The sequence below is a fragment of the Garra rufa genome, chromosome 20, assembly GCF_049309525.1.
Source record: "Garra rufa chromosome 20, GarRuf1.0, whole genome shotgun sequence".
NCBI lineage: Eukaryota > Metazoa > Chordata > Actinopteri > Cypriniformes > Cyprinidae > Garra > Garra rufa.
In genome coordinates, this window is record NC_133380.1 from 35,145,214 (window position 1) to 35,170,689 (window position 25,476).

General features: G+C 34.5%; 1 protein-coding gene across 1 annotated transcript; it reads left to right on the forward strand.

Annotated features, from left to right (window-relative positions):
• On the forward strand, positions 1 to 25,476 carry ptbp1b (polypyrimidine tract binding protein 1b). The gene is made up of 16 exons (XM_073825682.1): positions 1 to 65; positions 577 to 627; positions 1,862 to 1,892; positions 8,125 to 8,185; positions 8,288 to 8,460; positions 10,892 to 11,038; positions 11,558 to 11,713; positions 13,404 to 13,514; positions 15,829 to 16,000; positions 16,100 to 16,180; positions 16,281 to 16,426; positions 18,957 to 18,990; positions 19,749 to 19,841; positions 21,688 to 21,904; positions 21,989 to 22,066; positions 23,635 to 25,476. Exons 1-16 carry the CDS (start codon positions 58 to 60, stop codon positions 23,765 to 23,767), a joined length of 1,692 nt encoding a protein of 563 aa, XP_073681783.1. The 5' UTR covers positions 1 to 57; the 3' UTR covers positions 23,768 to 25,476.

The following is a 25,476-nucleotide window of genomic DNA, read 5'->3' on the forward strand; positions in this document are numbered from 1 at the left end:
AGAAAACTCAGCCAAGCAACAAAGTTGCGGATCAGAGCTGCTGTTCCTCGGTGTGCAATGGACGGGTAAGTGATGCTACGTTGTTATGAATGGAAAATAAGTCGGGATGCCCAGGCGATAAGCATTGCACGAATAAAACCGTACGTTTGTTAACTATAATGCATTATTTTTGTTTGGTGGACAGCGCGAACGCGCTCATCACCAGTTGCGATAAAGCAAACCCGTAGTTTTCCCGTGCATCAGGTTTCTGCCTGATGCTCGGAGTTTTGTTAGTCACATTTTGGTTTTATTAATCGGAAGTACAACAGTGTCCGTGTTTATGCAGCAACAAAACAGTTTTTCTGCAAAAAAAAAAAAAAAATGGAGTTTCCATCGAGGACTTGTTGCATGTGCAGTGATTAAACTTTGAGTAGAAAGTAAAGCACAACATTCTTTGAAACTTATAAATATAGGGAAACGATTTCTGAAAGTTGCGTAATTCTTTTAAACCAGAAAACTATTAGTAAAGTTAGCATCAGTAAATTGAATAGGTAACTTAGGTTGTGTGATGGCATTGACATCTTTTTCCCTGTGCAGCCGCCTAGAGACTGAATTGTATCCTATGGGATCAAGTTACGCAGAACTAGAGTAAGTTCATCTGAAATTTTAAAGCTCAGAGCTGCTGCTTTTTCTTTTCTTTATTACCCGCCCACAGCTTACATTTCATTTAGTTGTGAAATATTAGCACAACTCGGTGCTTCGCTCACAAAAATCTCTATGGTTGCCATAGTTTCCAGGAAAACACAGTAGTTACTAGCCATTTTTAATTTCTTGAATGCATGAATATTATTCTCATTGGTGTGCTTAGAGTTTTTTTTAATCATTAGAGGCGATATTTTTTCCTAAAATATGTATTTTAAACTATTTTGGGTTACAAAGTGACAGACCAATAAAAAATAAAAAAAACGCTACGTAAATAAAAAAAAATACGAATTCAATTTCCTTTCATATTCTAAGCTAAACTTGTATTTACTTTTTGAAGATTTTTTGCTGAATAGCAACTTAGTTGTGGCTATAATACCACATAGTGGTAACAATTACTGTTGTAACTACTGTAACGTGGTGGAAACTGTGGTTACCATAGTAAATGGTTTTGAACGCTGGCCAGTAATTCTGAAACAGACAGACACACTGGACATGCACCATGTAAGACGATACGCAGAAACTAAAACCGCACCCCAGGTATTGTTAAAAAAAAAAAGGCCCTGGCCCATAGGGCCCCCTTGTTTGAGCTCTCACACCTATTTGCATGAAGGTTTTCCCTCTTGGGGAGAATGTATCGGGACTTTGTTTTGGCACAGTCGGTTTCTTTCTCTGTCCATTGTTTCAAACATGAAAGCTTTCACGCTGCTCCGTGTTGATATGAGGGCTTTTCGAAGACCCGAGCCAGAGGAGAGATTTTGGTATTGCGTTTACTGAGAGTTCATGTGAAACAGGATGTGGGGGTTAATCTTCAACCATAGACTGACCCAAAATACCACTCATATTTCTTGCTCTAAGGGAGATCTGTGGGAAGGAACTAGATTATGCAGTCTAGTCGCAATCTGCTTATTCCTTTAATGGGAAAAACATCCAACCAACATGAGCCAAATAAAATATTATACGCATTAGCTCTTAAATATCATGGTAAATATTTAGGATGGGGTATTAATTTCACATTTTCAACTTAGAAAAATGGGCTGGATTGTATTTGCATGCAACAGTTTCTTTATCTTCGGTTTCATTGGGAGTTTTTTTTACACAAATGCATGGGGGCTGAATGGTTCTCTGTTTTGTTTGTGGTTTCCTGCTCTGATTTTTCCATTTCTGTTTTCTTCTACAGCGTCGTTCACGATATTGCAGTTGGTACAAAGGTAAGAATTGTATTTTTAGTCACTACGACTACATGTGCTCTACAGCTTGGTTGAATAAGAACTGATTGTTTGGCTTATCTTCTATTAACCGTTGTCTGCCGGGACTGTCTGTCTCTCGAATTCACATGGCTTTTGTGACTTCCACACCTTGTGCTATCATTCCTTCCAGACGTGATTCATCCTGGCAACGATGGGCTGAATCATTTCAAAGGGAATCAAAGATGTGTTCGAACAAGCACACACGCCACATTGCACTCTCTCAACTTGTTATGAACTCCCAAGTTATCATTTAAGTTTAGAAACAAATTCTGCTTCGTAATAGGCCGTAATATTTGGCGGTTGTGAAACGCATAGTTAAGAAATCCCTAATTTGCTGCCTGGATCAGCCTTCACGAGGCCACAACATGAACACTCCCGCTCATTCCCTCATTAAAGATTATTTCCTGTGGTATGTGGCTTGTGAGGAGGGACCCACAGGATGTGGAACAAAAGGCTGATTCATGAGGTTCATTTAGTTTAGTTGCTTACATGCTTCAGGTCATGCAGTAACTCATGTAGCATGTAACCTCAGGCACTGCATTTATCTGAGGAGTACTATGGTAAAGGGACAGTTGAGTGCTAGTTGAAAAAGTTTGGTTTCTGAGAGAGTTCATAGTTTTACATTTGAAATGTCATAAGTTCAGATTAATTAAAGAATAAAGACAATGTGAAACCTCATTCAGAAGCCATTTTACTTCTGTAAAATGAGTGAAATGGAATATTTAATGAGAAAAGGTATCGGCTAGGGCTTGGTTTTCTACATAAGGAATTGATTAGATTGTGAAACAGACACATTGAGTTTGATTGAATGTAAGTTTGCTAAAACAAATAGCTGTTTTGTTATTGGTTAACTTTATTGTGGCCTAAGTGATGTCATCTGAAAAGGAAAGGCGTTTTAGGCAATGTTGCATTTATATTTTAATGGATTTTTTTTGCTTCCTGTCACACCAAAAAATTGTTGTAATATAATGTTACAAGAAATAATACAGGAAACGAAATTTAACGTTTACCTTGAACAATAGGCCCTATTACTGGTGAATTACATTTTTCTAGGCCTTTGTTATCAGCACAAAAGATTTTTGTATTTAAATTGCACTGAAAAGTCACGCACAATAAGATCAAAGCCTTTAATTAAGAGTAGTAGATGTTTAGTTGTAATTGAGTGTTTTAAAGCTGTTCTTGTGGATTAGATGATCTTCAGGTGACTGTGTTTGTGAACACAGGTGACAAGCTTTTTATTGTTTCGGCACAGTTTCTACCTTGGCCTAATGATTGAGACATTCCTCAGAGATTGGTTTTGGCTGTTGATATGACGAGATGAATGCAGGCTATTCATCAAATGCAAATATGTTTGCCTCATCACTCAGCACACACATGTAGCTCTTGTGTTTGTTCAGCAGGGCTGATCAGAGGGAAGATGGCTGGGGGAGGTGCTAATGGGTCACATGGGGGTTCGTTGATGCTATCAGTCTCTCTTTCTTGTTCTCGGTATCTCGTAAAGAATGCGAGCCGAAAGCTTGCGGGTCGCAGGTGCTGATTAAAGCAAGCCGGCCTTTCACAATAGTCCCAGCTTGTTAAAAGCAGTGTGAATAAGCCCAACATAAATTCAAAATTAAAATGTTTACCTCCTCTGTTTTGTTTCTTCAAAATATAAATGCAGAATGCTCTAAAATGACTTTTTTTTTTTTTTTTTTTTTTTGGTCTGATGACATCACTTAGGCCGCAGTAATGTTAAAGAGATAGTTCACCCAAAAAATTAAAAGTACTCTATGATATACTCACCCTCAAGGTATCCTAGGTGTACATGTCTTCTTTCAGACGAATACAATTGGAGTTATATTAAAAAATGTCCTGGCTCTTCTAAGCTTTATAATGACAGTGAATTGCTGTTTTGATTTTGAAGTCCAATATAGTGCATCCATCCATCATAAACAGTGCTCCACATGGCTCCAGGGGTTAATACAGGCCTTCTGAAGTGAGTTAATGCGTTTGTGTAAGAAATTTATATTTATAACTTATTATATTTAAAACCGTAATCTCTAGCTTCCGCTAAATGTCATACACATAAGATAAAATAAGGATATGTAAAGAAAAATGACAGTAGATTTCAATATAAGCCAAGAGGAGACTGGTTTACCTTTACTGTAAACAGAACTTGGAAGCCGGACATTATAGCTTAGGAAGTTTTAAATATGGATATTTTTACACAAACACATCGATTTGCTTTAGAAGACATTTGTTAACTTCTTAAAACTGTGTGGAGCACTTTTTATGATGGATGGATGCACTTTGTTGGCCTTCAAAATCTCAACAGCCATTCACTGCCATTATAAAGCGTGGAAGAGCCAAGATATATATATTTTTTAATATAACACCAATTGTATTTGTCTGAAAGAAGAAAGTCATATACACCCAGGATAACATGAGGCATAAATCATATAGGGTCATTTTTGTTTTTGGTGAACTGTACCTTTAAACTAATGGCCAAACAGATCTATAGAAGGTTTAGTTTAAGCAAACTTGCATTCAGTCAAGCTTAATATCCTGTTTTACTGAGAAATGTTGTGTTACAAAAGTAAAATGGGATTTAAATAGAGCTGTAAAACGATTAGTCGCGATTAATCGATTTAAAATAAGTTTATATTTACAAACTATGTGTATGTACTGTGCATATATAAATACACACACACACACACATATTTTCCTTAATATATACAAATATGTATGCGTGTTTAATACATATACAAAATAAATATACACCGTACACATACGTATAGTATGCAAACATAAACTTTATTTTGAGTCGATTAATCGTGATTAAGATCTTTAACCTTTAACTGATCTGAATGTGAGATTTAATGCAGAAAAAGGCAACTATTTTAAATCCAGTTTCAGAACGAACTTGTTTAGTTGTATTTGTAGTGTCAAGGTGGACAAACAGATATTTATGTTTAAAATTTATGTAAAAAGTGAAGTGATGTGGATATATATAGAGTCTCCACAGAGACAATTACTGCTTGGTGGCTGCTATTATTATGTAAAACTGAGGTCTGGAGCTGTGCTCATAACCTGTATGGTTAGTGTGGTAAATGGCTCAAGTTTGAACAGTAATTGTAGGTGAAAGGCACACCTGGGCGTATGGAGATAATGGGTCTTGTGTATTCAGTTCTGGGTTGGGTTTCAGTTACCTGCAGCGCAGGCACAAGGTCTCCATGGTGAACGCATTACAATCGGAGCTGCTGTGGTAACGGCCCCGTTTTTTTAATGGTTTGTTGTGAATTGTCGCAGTCTTCGCTCCTCCCCCGTCTTTCACACCTTTTAATCTGTTCAACCAAGTATCCCATCATGCCACTCCCAACTAAAAGTTAACACATTGAATGTTTGTGTTTGTCATGCTCAATTAACTATGGTAAATGCAGAGAGATAGCATTGTCTGTCACTATCTAGAAGCTTTGAAAGAATGTTGCGGGTGCAAGCTTTACCACAGAAGCCTGTGAGACCTTCGTTTCGTCTTTGAAAGACAAATTAAGATATTTTTAATTCAATTCGACAGCTTTCTGACCCTGCATAGACAGCAATGCAACTGACACATTCAAGGCCCAGAATGGAAGTAAGGACATTGTTAAAATAGTCTATGTGACTTCTGTGTTTCTCTTGAAATTTAAGAAGCTTTGAGAATACTTTTTTTCATGACTTTATTCAATAATTAACTCTTTTCCATGTTTTCGACGCAGGTTCACAAGAGAGATAATCATTTATGTACAGAATGTTTTTAGGAGCACTTGTGCCCCTAACTTTGACACAGTCAAAATTTCAGGATTTCATTTAGTTAATAATATTCAAAAAATCTGATTAAAAAATTTGCCTTCCCATTACAAGGTGATATTTTTACCTTTGTAATGGCATTTTTGGCAACTTTATTAAAAGCATGTCATATTTTATTTCAGTTTTTTTAAATTATATATTTTTAAGTTTTTTAAACTTTCTAATTAAAACAACAGAATAAGAATAAGTTACCAATCAAATGAAATCAGTTTTAAAAACATTCATTTGTACTACAGTGGTGGCACAGAAGAACACAAAAGTGGCTTGTAGGTGTATTTTCATATGTTTAATGAGGCTTGGAGGTGGCATGAATGCAATTAAATGAGTAATTTATGTTTAGATTAATGTTTTAAATATACAATTTTGAATACAGAAATATTAAATGATTTAAATAACTGAAAAGATACTTTAAAAATTAAACAAAATCTGCCAGTAGGTGGCAACAAGTCACTGATTTAATTACTGAATCATTCATTCATTTGATTCGTTCGAACGGCTGATTTATTCAGGAATAAAGCAAGTGACTGTCTTGATGAATGGGAAATTGAATCATTGACTCACTGGATTTGTTTAACACGTTCATTCATAAACGAAACGTCGCTGTATTTGAATGGAGATGCGCAGCGGCTTAGTTGTGACTTGTTTCAGACCATTTTTGATGACGAAATAGAGCAAAATCCTGCAATAGGGTTATAGTGAGACAACGTAAGTCACTTAATATTAACGTCTTGTTTATTTAACTGTTGTATTAAATATATCATTTACAAACTTCTTCTTAAAAATCATTAAAAGCAGTCACTCATCTTAGTTCATCGCAGTCTCACAAAGTTCCATTATAATCATCGAAGCTCTCCGCACTGCATAATCTCTCTACACTTTGTTTTATGAAAGGATTCGTCAGATATGTCCGTGATACATTACTCAAAGTTGCAAAAACACATAGAAACCTTTGAAGCTCCCCTCAGCGCAAACACAAATCGGCTCAGTCGCACATGGTGCTTCTAAATATTTTTTCATAGTCGCACGCAATAGTTTTCAGTCGCACTATAGAGCCCTGTGGAAGAATTAACATAGGCACTTCAACAGTTGTTATCGCATTATTGCTTGTTGTCAATTCATTGACTGTTTAGGGTAACAGGCAACTGAGTAGAGCTGTAAACAAGGTTTCTGGGTTCTACAATAAAGTGTAGCTTGTTTTGCAGTAACGCTTTAAACGTTTGTTTCTTTGGTTCGTGTGCTGTACCAACTGCCTGTTGTGTAGCCACCCCCCTCTGGTTTACATGTGGTTCTCATTGAGTCGTTTGACTGTGGAATTTTAATATGTGGCGGGCAGGACCGTGTGGTTGCATGGAGTTTCTGCTGAATACACTTAATTCACTGCTTTAGTCATACGTTCGTGACTGGACGACCTTAATTCCGCCATCTTCTGGTACGTGTCTGTACTTAGTAAGTGGATAATCAGAACAAACATTTGCTTTCGATTGTCCAAATTAAATGGGATAAAGATGTATTTGCAAAACTGTGATTTATTACTTCTGTTAATCACATGTCATCTCGACTTAAAGGAGTGATTCACCCAAAAATGATAATTCGGTCATTATTTAGTCAGCCTCAGGTTGTTCCAAACCTGTAGGAGTTTTTCTTTTTCTGCTGAACGCAAGATTTTTGAAGAATGTGGGTAACCAAATTGTTTCTGGTTCAGTGGGGACCAGCAAATATGCTTGAAAATATGTTTTAATATCATATATTATGTTTTAATGTTCACCAGAAAAAAGAAACTCATACAGGTTTGGAACAACATGAGAGTGAGTAAAGAATGCTAGAATTTGCATGTTTGGTACCATTAGCTGAGGTTTGGTTGCGTAAATGTCTTGGTCATTCACATGGACATGTTCCGTCCTTCCTTAAACAAAGGAAAGTGTGAAAAAGCAAGCACAAGATTCAGTTTGGACACTCATTCCTCCTGGTTGACGACCCGGAAATGTAAAACAGCCCCTCTCCCCATGCTCTACTGAGGTTTTGCTTCATAGGTTTCTGGTGGGGGATGTCTTGAGGTTGATCTCTGACCCCACCCGCCCTTAAAGCTCAGGAAAACTGAATGCAACATTGTCTGTTTCCTGCGTTCTGAGTTTTCTGATGTAAGCGTCTCCTTATTTGGACATCCCACTATCATTCTTTCCTTGACTACTTGTTGTTGGCATTTAAGCTAAAGGTTGGATTAGTCTATCCTAGTTTTTCCTCCTTACTTCAAGTGTCCTGTTTGTAGGTTTGTAAACCTCAGACTGTCTAAACCTCATAAAAATTACATGTTACTGGACACTGTTTGACCTCAAGCTTTTCCCTTTCTTTCTTTTTTTTTTTTTTCCAGAGAGGATCTGACGAGCTGTTCTCCTGTGTTTCCAGCGGGCCCTATATCATGAGCTCAGCAGGTTGGCTCTATTTGCTCTTTACTCATTATTTGTTTTGTTTTTTTCTCAAATGTGGTTAGTTTTGTCCCTGCAACCGTCCTGATCATTTTGCTTTCCGCACAGCTAACGGCAATGACAGCAAGAAGTTCAAAGGCGACATTAGAAGTCCTGCCGCCCCGTCCAGAGTTATACATGTCCGGAAGCTGCCCAATGACATTAACGAAGCGGAGGTCATCTCCCTCGGCCTTCCCTTTGGCAAAGTCACCAATCTGCTCATGCTGAAGGGAAAGAACCAGGTATCAACCCCTCACCGCTTGTGCCGCTCTTAGCATTAGTTTGAAATGGGAGACAACCTAGCAGTCCACCAAAAACATTGTTTTTTTCATATATGAAGTAAATAAGCTGTACTTGAACTGGAAAATATTAACACAGTCCACAATATTTGCATGCTTGGATATTTTTTTTGGTATTGAGTAATAACAGAATCCAGTCATAAAACACAGAAATGTCATGGAATTTACAAAATAATGTACTCACCCTTTTGTCGTCCAAGATGTTCATGTCTTTCTTCAGTCGTAAAGAAATTATGTTTTTTGAGGAAAACATTTCAGGATTTCTCTCCATATAATGGACTTCTATGGTGCCCCTGAGTTTAAACTTTCAAAATGCAGCTTCAAAGGGCTCTAAATGATCCCAGCCGAGGAAGAAGGGTCTTATCTAGCAAAACGATCAGTTATTTTCTAAAAACATTTATAATTTTTATACTTTTTAATCTCTACACAAGAGTACACACAGAGCTAGACAAGACGAGCATTTGAGGTTAAAAAGTATATAAATTGTAATTTTTTTTTTTAGAAAATAACCGATCGTTTTGCTAGATAAGACCCTTCTTTCCTCAGCTGTGATCGTTTAGAGCCATTTAAACTGCATTTTGGAAGTTCAAACTCGGGGGCACCATAGAAGTCCATTATATGGAGAGAAATCCTCAAAAAACATAATTTCCTTATGACTAAAGAAAGAAAGACATGAACATCTTGGATAACAAGGGGGTGAGTACATTATCTGTACATTTTTGTTCTGAAAGTGAACTACTCCTTTAACATGATATGTACTAGCGTCTGTGAATATTAAGCTGCAAAAATACTATTTAAATATGAATCCTGCATGTTCTGTGTGAATGAATGGCACCGGCGCACGGTTTTGTTTACTACTCACTGAAGCATGTTTGACGCTCTCTGTGTTTTCAGTCTCTGCCACATCAATATATGAGTACATGAGCATTTTACTTTTTGTTTTGAGAAAAACTATCATCATATCATATACAAACAGGAACTTAGGTTTTCACAGCAAGCCATCAAAATAAAAGTTTGGTTTAACTTGAAGGAACATTATTCAGAACAATATTACAGAATGTAATGATAGTACTACTACTGGTGCTACTGATAAAATTGTTATTAAAAATTACTTTTAAGGAATATTTACCAGAATTTATTTCACAGAAAAATGTGAACACACAACACTATTCCTGAATGAGTGGGTGAAAGAATGAATAAATAAATAAGTTAGTTTTTTTTTTTAAACTACAAAGCTTTTAATTTATTAAAATTTAATTAAACTATTCAAATTGAATTGAATTTGGTAAAAACTGAATTTGAGAGAGAAAAAAAATTCCTAGGACCCTAAAAATGCAATTTTGTTAAACTTTTAATAAATTGCTGTTAAATTGCGGGGTTTTTTCCAACTTCAATTATTTAGACATGCTTTCTGATTAAAAAAAAAATATTTGACCTTTGAAACAGAGTCTAGAATATTAAAACAGGAAAAAAACATTTAACATGTTAACATCAGATTGTAATATTTCTTTAGTTCGTGTAATAAGAATGTGTTGTATTATAACAAATCAGGGTTATTATAGTTAACTAAAAGTAAAACCATAACAAAATAAAATAAAATGAATAGTAGCTAAACGAAAATGAAAAATCTTTACCTTATTTTAATACAGCTAGTTCCCAAGGACACATTTCTAATTTCCATTTAGTTTAACTTAAACTAAACTAAAATAAAAATAATGAAACTGTACAGACAACTAAAATAAGTGAAATATTAAAACTAATTCAAACTATTAATAAAAACTAAAAAGGAACATTGAATATTTCAAATGAATTCTGTACTTTTGAAAAACTTAAATGTATTTACATAAATTATGTAACTTTTCCACAAAAATATTACTCATCACAGCTGTCTTTAAAGTTGATGATAAATGTTTCTTGAGCAGCAAATCAGCAATTTAGAATGATTTCTGATGGATCATGTGACACTTAAGACAGGAGTAATGATGCTGAAAATTGCTTTGCCTCGCATAAATAAATTTCTTTTTGAAATGTTTTAAAATAATATTAATTGCCGGCGCCAGTAGCCTTGTGGGAAGCATGCCTTTCCCCCTCTTTCTCTCCCACTCGCTTCCTGTCATATAAAAAAAAAAACTCTAAAAAAAAGAAGAAAATAATTATTAATAAATTACAAAATAGCATAGCATTATTTTTAACTAGATTTTTGACCAAACAAATGCAGCCTTGGTAAGCAAAAGACATGTAAAAAAAAAAAAAAAAAAAAAAAAAAAAAAAAAACATTTAAAAAGAGTTTGTTTTGCTAGAAGCTTTTGTTTTGTGCTTGCGTGGAGCATTTTCCAGACTTGAGGCAAATTGCATGATCTGCATTTTTGTGCAGGCTTTCTTGGAAATGAATACTGAAGAAGCAGCCCAGACGATGGTCACTTACTACTCCTCCTTAACGCCCGTCATCAGAAATCATCCCATCTTCATGCAGTACTCAAACCACAAAGAGCTGAAAACAGACAACTCACCAAACCAAGTGGTACGTGTTTCAAATTCTCTCAGTCCATCGCCTGCCAGCACACGCACCACACACGGGGCGTTTATGAGCCTCCATTCCATATTTCTGACATTCATTTGTAAATGTTTTTATATAAACAAAGACAGCAGAAATTTATAACGTAGAGTTATTTGCTGCAGCTGTGTGCAGGATGATTGATACAAGCTCTCTTCTGCGCATCTTGTTTTCTGTTGCTGCATTTTCCACATTGCCCGTTTTCCTTTTCTAAACACAGTTTATATGCCACTAAAGGCCTTTAACTGTAAATTCCACAGCTGCAGCCCATCAGCGCTCAGTTGGATGATTGCTTAATTTGCTTTGCTTAGTAAACACAGAAACGTAGCTTACAGTGTTTACTCCATACTTGATTCTGTTCAAAATAAACCCTCTACAAATTTCACTCATTCATTTTTAGAGATAAAAAGGCGCATATAGATGTATAGGTGTAAAATCAATAAAATGGAATAGAAAAATGCTAATTGTCATTTTTGTTGTCTACAGAGGGCACAGGCAGCACTGCAGGCGGTGAATGCTGTCCAGACTGGTGGCATGACTCTAGGTGCCGTCGACCCGTCTGGTATGAGTGGCCCCAGCCCTGTCCTAAGGGTCATCGTTGAAAACCTCTTTTACCCCGTGACCCTAGATGTCCTGCACCAGGTATAGAATTCCTCTAGTTTCTTTCTCACTAAAAGGACGTCATCAATTGCTCACCCTCATGTCGTCCCAATTGTAACAATTACATTTTTATAAGGTACATTACAAGGCATAGTTAATGCATTGAAATGACTTTTATAATGCATTATATACATAAGGTAAAGTGTTACCAACATTAATAAAACCTGATGTTTCTGTCCATAAAACATCAAATGGGAACATAACGTTGTCATAAAACGAATTCATACTTCAAATCCATTGGTTTAATCCAAGTCTTTTCGAGATACAATCACATTTTCTTGGTTAAATAAAAATTACTTGCCCTATCAAAAAAAAAGGAAAAAACAACAACTCTATTTTATATTTTTACTTTAACAATGTAATCAATATTCTGTTTATTAAAAGCCCAGTATGACTGTCATCAAGTTTGTTTTTCAGCATTTTACATTTATTAAAATATCAAGGCAGTAGCAATTTCAGGGTATCCGCGGATCCTTAAAAAGTCTTAAGTCCTAAATAACGTTTTCCTAATATAAGGCCTTAAGAAGTCTTAAAAAGTCTTAAATTCAGTTTCGATAGGTCTTAAATAGTTTTGGTCACATTTCCGCTAAAATATCTTCAGTCTTCTTTACTTAATTTAGGTCCTGATGGAAAATATCAGGTAAAGCATAAAGAAAGCGCCGTTCTAACAGCGTCTTTACATCCATTTTGACCGCTCTCAGCACCCATACCGTAAGTGAGTGATTAGAGGTGCATGCAAAAAAAGTGCGTCTTCGGACAGAATCGCAGTAGCAGAATACAGGTTCAACAAGCTTAAACAATATATTTTATTTGTGAACTGATGTTCATCTGTTTATTTTTAATTGCTCACTTTGAACTATTTTTGGATTTTTTTGGATCATCAGTCATAAACACACTGTAAATAAATTTCATCAAGCTCTAAAAACTCCCACAGATCATGTTTTCATGCCATTTTAAGTCTCATTTCTCAAGTGTGTGAGTTTTTACTTACGTTTTTAAAATCTTCCCATTATATTGTTTATTCAGACTGATTTACGAACACTGAACGCACACAAGAGGCGGGATTTATCGCATGAACCAATCACAGCTGATCATAACCAGTCATATCCAATCATATCGAGACAAAGGCATTATCTCCTCTCACGTGACTTTCTCAATTACCCCCCACCAAACCCACCGCATGCTTTAGGGAGTCTGTTAAAACTCAATGGGCTCAGAGGAGGTGATATGGAGCTAATAATATGACAAAACTATTTGAATTTGAATTGTCATGTTAGAAAAACTGAGCAGTTTTTTCATAGACATGTATTTTCAAACAGCTGATTTTTTTGTTCTGAAGTCTTACACTGCAAATATCCCATTTTTAAAAAAACAGCTTCAAGTTTTTAAGATGAAAAATAATTTCGGAACATTAAATTCAATAGTCAAAATTCAGCACACAGAAATTCAGATTGTACAGAAAGTAGATCAGAGGTCATCCAAAGGGAAGAGTAGATTATCTCAGAAAATATGTAAATTTGTGTTTTAAAGATTAACCTTGTGTGTCTCATGTGTTTGGAATGACATAAAGGTTAGTAAATGATGACAGAATTTTCATTTTTGTGTGAAATATGCGTTCAACTGTTGGCAGTTATGATGGTTCGATACTAAAATATGTTTGGTTCCTCAACAGATTTTCTCCAAGTTTGGCACAGTTCTGAAAGTGATCACTTTTACAAAAAACAACCAGTTTCAAGCTCTCCTCCAATTTGCAGATGGCCTGACAGCACAACATGCCAAGCTGGTGAGTAGCTCCATCTATCAGCCATAATCTGTAATGACACTTATTGAAACTTTGTTTTAAGCTTTATTTTTCATCAGAGAGCACATTGGTAAGATTAAGTAAACCACTATGCAGAAAATGTATCAAGTTATGCAAAAGAATTCTGATTGGAGGATTTAAACTCATGAAATCTGGCAACCGCAATTATTAAAGCTTGTGAAGGCTTGCTATCAATGCAAAAAAAAAAAGCAAATGCCAAAATAAAATCACACGCCTTCAGGATAAATAACCAGCGGGCAAATATCACGGATGTTTGTGATCACTTAGTAAATCAAAAGACAAAAAAAAAAAAATCAATTCAGCATGCAGCCCTTTATGAACTGAACCAACACTGAACTCACTTGAGCTAATTAATTAGTAACGCTAATTTCTTTATAGCAGAAATCTGAGCTCAGTAGTTGAGTTTCAGGGTGTCCTCAGATCCTTAAAGTCTTAAATAACGTTTTCCTAATAAAAGGCCTTAAGTCTTAAATTCAGATTTGATTGGTTTGATTAAATAGTTTTGTCGCATTTCTGCTAAAATATCTTCAGTCTAACGGACTGAACTAGCATTTTTCTGTATATAATGTTCTCAATAATAATAAATATAGTTCGAACTAGCTGACCACCAGCCTTAGAGATGGTTTAAAATTTTTTACTTGCCTGACCGGACAAACAGCCTGATTAAAACTGAAGTGACGAAAAATAACCAGCGGAGCATCGAAACGCAAAAAAGATTCTTTCTATTTTAATACATTAAATGTAAACAGTGATTGATAATGGATAGTGTATTTCTGGTGTCAAAATTGCGCTGCTCCTCTCTTTGTGAGAGACTTCAACACAAATGAGTGTAACAGCAAACATAAAGAAACTCTGAAGAAACACACTGAGGTAAAAAAAAAAAAAAAAAAAAATTAATAGTTTATTTATAACATGATATAGTTCAGTAATATTCCAAGGGAGCATTTTGCTGAATATCTTCACGATTGCAGATGTTACATTGACTGATGTTACTTAAATTTTAGACAAAATATTTACTGTTTTGTTCCGTTTCACCAATGAAAATAGTTCCAAACAAGGATCACAGCAGAAACGCATTCTCCAAGCAACACTTTGCGTGTTTTGCTACTAAATGATTCAGCGTTTTGCACGAATCAGTTGAAATAACTCAATAACTCACTCATTGACTTATCGCAACCTACTGGTAGTTTAGTATGTTTGAAAGTATGCATCTCCCCCCCCCTCCAACATTTCTTATTTGTATATTCATAAATGTATTTAAAACATTAATCTCATAACATCATTTATTGCACTTTTAATTTTGCAGTGTAAATTATATAATCTGGGCCACATTTTGATTTTACTAAAAATAAACAAAACATAATTTAGATAAATTAATAAATGACAAATTTAGTATCTGTCTTAGTTGCTATTTTTGACTATAGGACAGTTTTCATGTCAGACACGGTTCGCTAAGACATTTTACACATAATTGTATTTCTACCCGGAAAACCAACTCGTACATGCATTCTCTGGATTATATAATATTTGCAGTCTAAGAAATTAGAACAAAAAATCTGCTGTTTGAAAATACATGTCTATTAAAAAACTGCCATAACATTTTTTGAATTTACTACCATCCCCCCCCCCCCCCCCCCAACATTTCTTATTTGTATATTCATAAATGTATTTAAAACATTAATCTCATAACATCATTTATTGCACTTTTAATTTTGCAGTGTAAATTATGTAATCTGACTGCTAACAGACCTATAGAAATTATTGATAAATTGTAGTAATTTCAAAGGTGATGCATACATTTCAAAAGTAAAGAAACAAAACAAAAAAGGCCTTAAAAGGTGAATAAAATATGCAGATATAAGTATGCAAAAGCTGATGAAGATATTGCTTCAGAATAAATTGTTTACACCACTTTTATGGGGATATTTTGTATGGAATAGTATCTGTTGATATGAAAAGTTCACTGTATATTGTAGTAATAAATATAATTCATGACAGCCATAAAATTGGCTTACCTTTTACATTAAACACATTAAATATTACATATGTGTAATGTGTATTTCAATTACAGGTTTAGGTCTTACATTTGACATAAGGTGGTCTTAAAAAGTCTTAAATTTCACTTGTTCATATTTGCAGAAACCCTAAGTTTCAATAATTGATTCTGCTATTTTCCTGTTTATTACTAAAGCTGCTTTGACAAAGTCTGTATTGTATAAAGCACTACAGAAACGACGGTTGGCACAGTTTGTACTCAAGTCTCTCTTTCTGTCAGGCTCTAGATGGACAGAACATCTACAATGGCTGCTGTACCCTGCGCATCAGCTTTTCCAAACTTACCAGCTTAAATGTCAAATATAATAACGACAAGAGCCGTGACTACACTCGCCCGGACCTGCCCACTGGGGACAGCCATCCCACTATTGAACATCACATGGCTGCTTTTGGTATAAACGGGTGTTAAATTACACCCAGTGCACTTTTTTTCTAATCCATAGTCCCATTCTGCCTATTTTAGAAAGTCTTAACATCCTTGTATTTTGCAGCTACTCCCGGGATCATCTCTGCCTCACCGTATGCAGGAGCCCACGCCTTCCCTCCAGCTTTTGCTATCCAGCAGGCTGCAGGTATGACGGCACACTGCTTGAGTTTAACACCTTCTATATTTCATATTTGTCTGTTTGCTGCTTGTGATGTATAGCATAAAGTTGACTCCATCTTGAACAGGGTTGACAATACCTGGGGTTCCCGGAGCCCTTGCCTCGCTGACTATTCCTGGGGCAGCGGCGGCTGCTGCGGCTGCAAGTAGACTGGGCTTCCCTGCCCTTCCTGGTACCCATTGCGTCATGCTGGTCAGCAACTTGAACCCTGAGGTTAGCACTTAGACTTAGAATAGTACTCAAGATGTCTGTTTAAATATTGTGCCATTATTTTTGGGATAGTTAACCAAAAATGTAAATTCTGTCATTAATTACTCACCCTCATGTCGTTCTAAACCCGTAAGACCTTTGTTTATCTTCAGAAGACAAATTAAGATATTTTTGCTGAAATCCGAAAGCTTTCTGATCCTGCATAGACTGCAATGAAACTGAAACATTCAAGGTCCAGAAAGGTAGTAAGGACATTGATAAAATAGTCCATGTGACATCAGTGGTTCAGCCTTATTTTTATCAAGCTACATGAATATTTTTTGTGAGCAAAGAAAACTAAAATAACGATTGAAAGTGAATGAAGGTCTTACGGGGTTGGAACAACATGAGGGTGACTAATTAAAGACCGTTTTTATTTTTGGATGAACTATCCCTTTAATTGTCCTCAGGTTTTTGAAGTATTTTTAGAATGAATGAAAAAAGCATCAATCATATCAAATATGAAGTCATAATGACCGTTATATTTAATTTATAATGAATGATAAATTCATCAGTTGTATCAGATGTAAAGTCACAATGACACAATCTTAGTATTTGATTCTCTATACTCTTATTTTTATTTTTTTTAAGTAATTTTAAAATATTATAATATAAAAATATTGGTTTAAATAGTTCTAATCTAAATGAAAGCAGTGGCACCACAGCAAACTCTAAATTAAACCCTTTTAAAAAAATCATTTTAATTTTTTTATATTAAAAAATTAGCAATGGCACTACAACAAAACGCTTTGGAACAATTTATTGTTTATAATGTAAAAATATTGGTATAAATATTATTAATTTTAAAACAGTTACAGCAAAACTTGATGGAACATTAAATAAAAATGTAAATAAAAATATAATGTAATATGTAATCCTATAAATATTACAAATTTAAAATGGCAACTTTTTAAAAAATAAAACACTTTAAAACTTTAAAATGATTCTTGTTTTTTGTTTATAATGTACAAATATAGATATAATTTAATGACATGTAGTAGTATCAGTATTAATAATTTAAACAGTGGCATTGTTTTCAAACAAAGTATAATTTATATTATAATGTAAAAATATTGTTATAAATAATAATTTAAAGCACCATAGCAAAAACGTAGTGGAACACTTAAAAAAACAAAACAATAAAAGTATATAAAAATATAAAAATAAATGGTAACACTTTACAATAAGGTGTCATTTGTTAACTTTAGTTAATGTATTAACTAACATGAAAGAACAATGAAAAATACATTTAATACACTTTTATTAATCTTTGTTAATGTTAGTTCATGTTGGTTCGCAGTGCATTAACTGTTAACAAACAACTTTACATTTTAATAATGCATTAGTAAATGCAGAAATTAACATTAACTAAGATTAAGAAATGCTGTTGAAGTGTTTTTCATTCTTAGGTCATGTTAACCGTAGTAGTTAGCTAATGAATCTTAATGTAAAGTGTTACCAAATAAACAATTCAAACAATGGCTTACGCTGTTATTTTTAGATTAACTGAATTAAATTAAAGGTACAATGTATATTCTAGAATGGTGTCGTTCATACTGCAATACTGCTGAATGGTTCTTAAAATTTAGTGCATTTATCTGTCAGTAATTGCAGGGTACGGAACACAAAAGCCTGTTGCTTAGAGTTTCCATTAACCAAAGCGCCATCTTTTTATTCAAGTGCTGGAGTGTCCTCACCTCTTCTACAGTGCGTTGTGTCATTTCTTCCTCTAACATCCTCAGGTCTCGCATAAAACGATGCCATTCAGTTGAGCTTCATTCTTCTCGTTGCTTCCATTTGAATATGTTGCTGCTTTACTTCATATTTCACTCATCTCCTCCAAATATTACCTCAGTGAAGTAAAAAAAATAGCGCATTTTCTGTTGGTCTGTTCAGATCTGTTGTATTTAGTTTTTTTAAACAGACCAGCGGAAAGTGCGTTCACACAATGAAATGAGCCAAATTGTTTACTGCAGTAACTAATTGCTAAGAATTAGCTTGTTTCGCTGGTGAAGTTTCTGTTAACTTTAGCACTATATTTTGTATTTCTTTATGTATACTGACCTTGTTTTTTTTACCTCCTTTTTTTTCTCCTATTTCTCTCCCTCCCCGTTCCCCTCATCCCATTGCTCTTTTTTTGTTTTGGAAACCTTGTTCTCCTTTGCCATCTGGCTGCACGCACCATATGTCTCTCTACTCATCTGATCTGTACGAACAATTACACGATTCAACACTCACACACACACACACACACGCACTCACACACACACAACATGACTTCAAACACACAAACATCTCTCTCTCTTGTATCCCCCCCACTCCCACCCCTCTCTCTCCGCTCCCAATCCATTAACCATCTTCATGATCCAACCATCGTTTTTCGCCATTTCCCGTGGAACTGCCTCGCTGCCTCGGATATGTTGAACCTCCACTCTGCCTCCGATCTTTACCTGTCTCTTCCTCCTCCGCTGCCCCCCTCTGCTGTCCTTTAAAGAGAGTTACGCCCCACTGCCTCTTTATTCTCTTCGGTATGTCATCCTTTAGCATCTTTTTTTGTCACTCGTTTGTTCTGTTCCCTTAATTTGATTTTGTTTCCTCACAAGGCATCTGTGAGGCCCGATTCTTTGAGTGCCTCGCTTGTTTTCTGCAGTATTTGGTGTGGTGAGATGAGACGCGTCATGAAAAGCTGCAGCCTTCCCCGAACGTCAGCGCTTCCTTTGAACGCTGATGGAAGGCTGCAGCTTTTTAATGACGGAACAAAGCAAATTGGCGCCTTGTAAAATGTTGCATGCTTTTGCTCCTCTTTTACCTTTTTTATTGCATGTCTTTGGAGAAAAGCTGTTTAAAATACTTGGTTAATAGTCAAGACTCCTGCTGTTTATTTCAGTTCATTCTTTTTGGGTTAAAAGCATTTTCATCCCCCTCAAAACTTTTTATCCTTTGATTCTAATTTCAATCGATCCGTTGAATCCTGATTGAACTGCATTTTATTCTGAAGAGCTGTAGATCCACTTGAGCTTTCTTCTTAACTAAATTTTTTTTCTTAACTAAGACGTTTTTCAGTCTTTTCTTAAAACAAGTTCCTTTTCACTCAGTCAAACCACTGATACGACACACTAGTGATAATTATATTTTTTGGTATTTTGAAAAGCATGTGATGTGTGCTCTAATGGAGTATCTTGATTGTGAACTAAAGTTGTTTTATAGCTCAGATTGGTTTTGATGAGGTGTGTGATCATAACGAACTGTATATTTGTGTCTGACATGATGCTGTCTCTCTTTGTAGGTGTATATGGGGATGTATCGAGAGTAAAAATCATGTTCAACAAGAAGGAGAACGCTCTCATACAGATGTCTGATGGGACACAGGCTCAGCTGGGTAAACGCCTAAAATTATTCCAATTTGCTTGTAAAAGGAGCAGATAATTTATATATACACCACTGTTTGGAGTCATTACGATTTTTTTTACAATGTTTTCCAAGGATGTTTGGAAAAAAGTCTAAATTAGGGGTTCAAGGGCATGGCACCGAAACCCCTAGCCATTCTAATTGTTAGAATGGCTAAGGATCAGCGTTCTCCAGTTAAAACTGATCGGGCAGACCAACCCATAAGTCGTAGAGATTTAAAACTTGGAGGGATAGTAGACTCCTAAACCCTTAATCACACTCTCAAGTGTCTTATATTCAGAGGTGGACAGTAGTATTTTTACATCTACTCTATTAGTGTTTTCCTTTGGGACACTTTTACTTCGCTACATTCCAAAGCATAATATCGTACTTTTTACTGCACTACATTTCATAAATAACAGTCGTTGTTGTTTTTTTTACCTTTAATACTTAAAAACATTAAAAATATAGTACTTTCTTGTACTCAAGTACATCTTTGAATTACTTTTACTTAAAGTAATAAAGTACTACATTTTTAATGTAATTAAGTAATATTTAATATGAAACGTAGGGCAGTAAAAAGTACAATAGTATGCTTTAGAATGTGTAGAAGTTTTCTAAAGAAAACTTCAGCTGCTTTTACTAAAACGCTGATTACTCTTGAACGGAAGGAGATAAAAACTCAGAACTGCACTGAAACCCTATTGTAATTGTTAGAATGGCCAAGGTTCAGCATTCTCAAACTAAAACTGATTGGGTAGACCAAGTTGTAGAGATTTGAAACTCGGAGGGATGGTAGTACTCGCACCATCTAAAATGTCACCTAGCCTCACCCCAGTCGGCCTGACGGTTGTGCTACAGCGATCAAAAGTACGAAATCGCTCATAACTCTTAAACCATTAGTTGCGCTCTCAAGTGTCATGGCTCATGATGGAATTTAAACTGAAAATTTAAAACAAAAACAAAATTTAATGCTGGCAAAAAACCAAACTAGTCCTGGGTTTTCGCCCAATCGGAACCAAATCAGTGCAGAAAGAATCTCCGGAGAGTAAATATCAATAATTATCAAAAAAAAAAAGTTTAACCTTCCGTTGCGACTGGACACAAAGGTTCGGAGCCTCTTTGACTAAAATGCCTGTAACTCTTGAACGGAAAGAGATGTTTTCACCAAACTCTAAACGCGTATGTAAGAGCTCAATCTGAGGTCAAAGTAAAAAAAAAAAGTTTAAGCCAACTGGCAGTGCTATAACAGTTATAGCTGTTTTTATGTTTTTCCCCTATGTGCCTATTAGTTCAGAATGAAAACTAGTGTGCCGTGTCTTGGTCCAAAGCGCCACAATTGTCTATGAGATGTTTGTGCATCTCAAAAAACATGGCCACCATTGACCAATAAAATTTTAGCACCTGTTAGACAAGGGTAATGGAGGCAGATCAGAACAAAACTCTGTGGGCATGTTCTACTCATGGCCCTAGAGGTCTGTAAGAATTTTACTATAAATCAGCCACTAGGTGGCGCTAACATGTTTTACGCCTCTGTAATTGTGGAGTTTCACACATCCAAACAATTTTCATATAATTTGATAGATTTCCTCAAACTGAGTAACTTTGCCTCAGGAACCACTGTCATCAATCAAAATGTTCATTAAATATTCTCGATTATGTAAAACTACTTTAGCAAACTAGTTCTAGATTTTTGCTAAAACTCAATATAAGCACTGCAGCACAACTCTCTGGATGCTCTAGATAAATAATTATCAAAAAAGGTTCAACTTTACCCTTTGGATGGTTATAACAGCGTCATTTCAGTATTTATTTATACATGTACATTTCTGTTTCAGCAATGAGCCATCTAAATGGACAAAAGTTGTACGGCAGGCCCCTGCGCATCACGTTGTCCAAACACACGACTGTCCAGATGCCACGGGAGGGACACGAGGACCAGGGTCTTACCAAAGACTACAGCAGCTCTCCTCTCCATCGATTCAAGAAGCCAGGCTCTAAAAACTACTCCAACATCTTCCCTCCCTCATCAACCCTGCACCTGTCTAACATCCCGTGGGTTTCTACACGTCAGCCAGCTTCTCTCTCTCTTTAAGTAAAAAACCCCAAATCTCACCTGAAACTTTGTCTCTGTTTCAGACCCTCGGTTGTTGAAGATGACCTCAAGATGCTCTTTGCTAGCAATGGAGCTTTGGTCAAGAACTTCAAGTTCTTTCAGTAAGTGTGTGTGGTTGACATTATCATACTGTGACATTTCTGCAGTGTAAGATCATTTTAGATTATTGAGACTGGTAGTGGAACCACAGCCAATAATTGATAATGTCTCTTTATAGATTTACATGTATGTATGTATGCATGTATGCATGTATGCATGTATGCATGTATGTATGTATGTATGTAATGATTTGTTTTCATTTTTTGTTTTTAACAAAGCAAAATCTATACTACTTTGTTTAAACATAATTGTTTAATATATACTAAGTATTGTATATATTTGTTTCTGTATTACATTAATATTTTTTAAATAAGTTGTTATTGGTTGTTTAGCATTTAATAATAATAATAATTTATTATTATTTAATATATTGTTATTGGCAAAAAAATTGTATAACTAATTTTTAGTTCATTACCATCTAAATAATAATAATAATAATAATATTAATAAAAAATTTTAATATTGTTATTGGTCAAAATGTCTAATTCATTTTTAAGAATTTATTATTGGTTATTTATCACATCATAATAATAATAATAATAATAATTTATTATTATTTAACATTGTTATTGGCAATTTTTATATCCAATTTAACTAATTATTAGTTAATTATCATATAATAATAATGTTTTTATTTAATATTGTTATCAGAAATTTATTTTAATTTATTTTTAATTTATTTTTCTGATAACAATTTAATATTTGTTTATGTACAGAGTATTGTAAAATTTCTGTATCTAATTCACTTTTTGAGAATGTATTAATTTATTATTGGTTATTTATCATATAATAATATTAACATTGTTATTTAATATCGGTCAAAATGTCTAATTCATTTTTAAGAATTTATTATTGGTTATTTATTACATATTATTATTATTATTATTATTATTATTATTTTTATTTTTTTTTTTCTATTTAATGTATTGTTAATTGCAACATTTTTATATCAAACTCATTTTTTAAATAATTTAACTAATTAGTTAATTATCATGTAGTAATAATAATAATAATAATAATATTTCTTATTGCTATCGGGCAAAATTTCTATTGTTATGACCAGGGTATTGTAAAATTTCTATATGTAATTCACTTTTTAAATAAATGTATTATGGTTATTTATAATAATAATAATAATAATAATAATAATAATAGTTTTAATTATTTAATATATCATCAGGCAAAAATTCTGTATTTAATTTATTTCTATAAAAAAAAGTAGAATTTCTGGACATCTTAGGCTGTGTCATTTTTGGCTTTTTTTTTATTGTTTTAAAAATTTTTCTATGTTTTTAAATGGGACACTTTTAATTTGTCAACCAATTTAAAAACTATGAAGATTTTTTTATAATTATTTAGTTTTTATTATTGGTTTAATTTACTGAATGGATTTGAATGTTTTTATTTAGTATTTATTTGGTATTTAGTAAATATTTAATCAATTTGTTACTTTTTTTTTTTTAAATGCAATTTTTGACCTCAGCAATCTCTTGATTGTTTCTTATCGTCTGCACATAAATTCTATATCCGTGTATCCACAACAAATACCAACAAATTCTTCAACTTTCAGGAAGGATCGCAAGATGGCTCTGATTCAGATGGGTTCGGTGGAGGAAGCGATCGAGTCCCTCATCCAGTTCCACAACCACGATCTCGGAGAAAACCACCATCTTAGAGTTTCCTTCTCCAAGTCCATCATTTGAGAGAAATCCAGTGTAGAACGGGCTAGAATGGCCAGTCATTTTAAACCTTAATGAGTCTTAATCACAAAGCTCACTTCCATCATTCCATTATTTTATTTAAGAGGCATTTTAGTGGATATTTACAAATATATATATTTTTTTCAAGGTTTTAGTACAGCTGTATTATTAATCGGCCTGAGAAGTTAATTAACTGTATGCATCACTCCATTGATCACATTCAGCCTGTTTAAGGCTCATTAAAAAAATGATTTCTGTAGAAGCAGAGATGAACCACTACAGGCCTTCGATTCCATTCGTACCATTTGTGCCTTACTGCTTGAGATCTCCAGAACCTCAGTCAAACATCTGCAACTAATCTGTGGTTTACAATCCATTTTATGCCCCCAGGGCCAAACATTCATACTCCTATGAAACATGGGTAATTTCATCAGGCTGATGGTACAGGCCTAAAACTCTGCGCCTCTGCATTACGTATCATATCTTGTAGCTTTTAGCATTTATACTGTATCTTTAGACATAGAATGTTTACAGGCATTTTCCTCCTTCAAATTTATGCAATCGTTTGTGTATAAATCCAATAGTGTTGTCTAGATTTGTATTGTTTTTATACTGTGGGCCATTGCATGTTGGCTGTGGTCAGCGGATCATTACCCGCTGTCCGTTTACTGTTTGTCCTGTATATGTTTTTAGCGTTGGGCTTCATGTTATTGTGTGATATAGTAGATTATTTAAGCTATTCTACTTAAATTCCCCATGTATTTTATGTATTCACTACGTACCTGTGTGTACACTACAGCTTGATACCAAAGCCTTTCCTCTGCATACCTTCGTAAGGGACATCCTGACACCTTCTAGCCTCTTCTATGTCCTCTCAGAGGGGCTTATGTCCGCTTCTCTGTAGATTGAAAATTCAGTTCAGGTGAATTGGGATGACAGCCAGATAAATGACTTGTGTAAAATAAGTCAGGCCTTTATTCTTCTCAAAAAAAAAAACAAAAAAAACATTTGTTTCTTTAAATCTGACAAGTGCCTTCTTTTAAAATAATGTCTATCCTTGTTCAGCTTTCAAATTTTTTATAAAGGCTCGGTAATGGCCTAAATTTGGCACTCGGACCAGAGAATATGGAGAAAATCATATCTTTGTCAAATGTTTATATTATATTCCTGGCAATGTTTCATAGTGGATCAAGTTACTTTATTATTTTTAATTTTACAATAGATTCTGTGTTTGATGTTCTTTTCCCTTTTTTACATGTTTTACTATTTGTGTGGGACCAATCTAAAAAAAAAAAAAAAACTAGAGGTGGCGCTTTAAAGAAATCCAAATGCTCCTTGGATATAGATAAAGAAAAGTCATCATGTTGTTGATTCTTTACAGTGGCTGGATAAAACCTGATTATGCATCCTTGCACAAAATTTAAAAACCCTCAAAATACAACATCTGCCTTAGATTATAAAGTGCTTTTTCTTATAGTGGACAGATGAGGTGTAAATACTATTTTTGTATCACAATGTTAAAAGTTATGGGTTTTTATATTCGTTAAAACATGTATATTTTGATTACAGCTATGGACCATCATCATGCAAAAGTATAGTTCGATATGAAAAAATGGATAAAAATCAGGATTACACTGTGTTCAGTCTTTATCTTGTTCTTCATGACATTCCTAGTTGTACTTTTTGCCTTCAATAAATATTTGTTTACTCAA

Excerpts from the sequence above, each read along its gene's own strand:
- ptbp1b (XM_073825682.1), top strand. Across the intron at positions 8,461-10,891 it reads TGCTGAAGGGAAAGAACCAG|GCTTTCTTGGAAATGAATAC; the intron begins GTATCAACCCCT and ends ATTTTTGTGCAG. Across the intron at positions 21,905-21,988 it reads CTGCACCTGTCTAACATCCC|ACCCTCGGTTGTTGAAGATG; the intron begins GTGGGTTTCTAC and ends TCTCTGTTTCAG.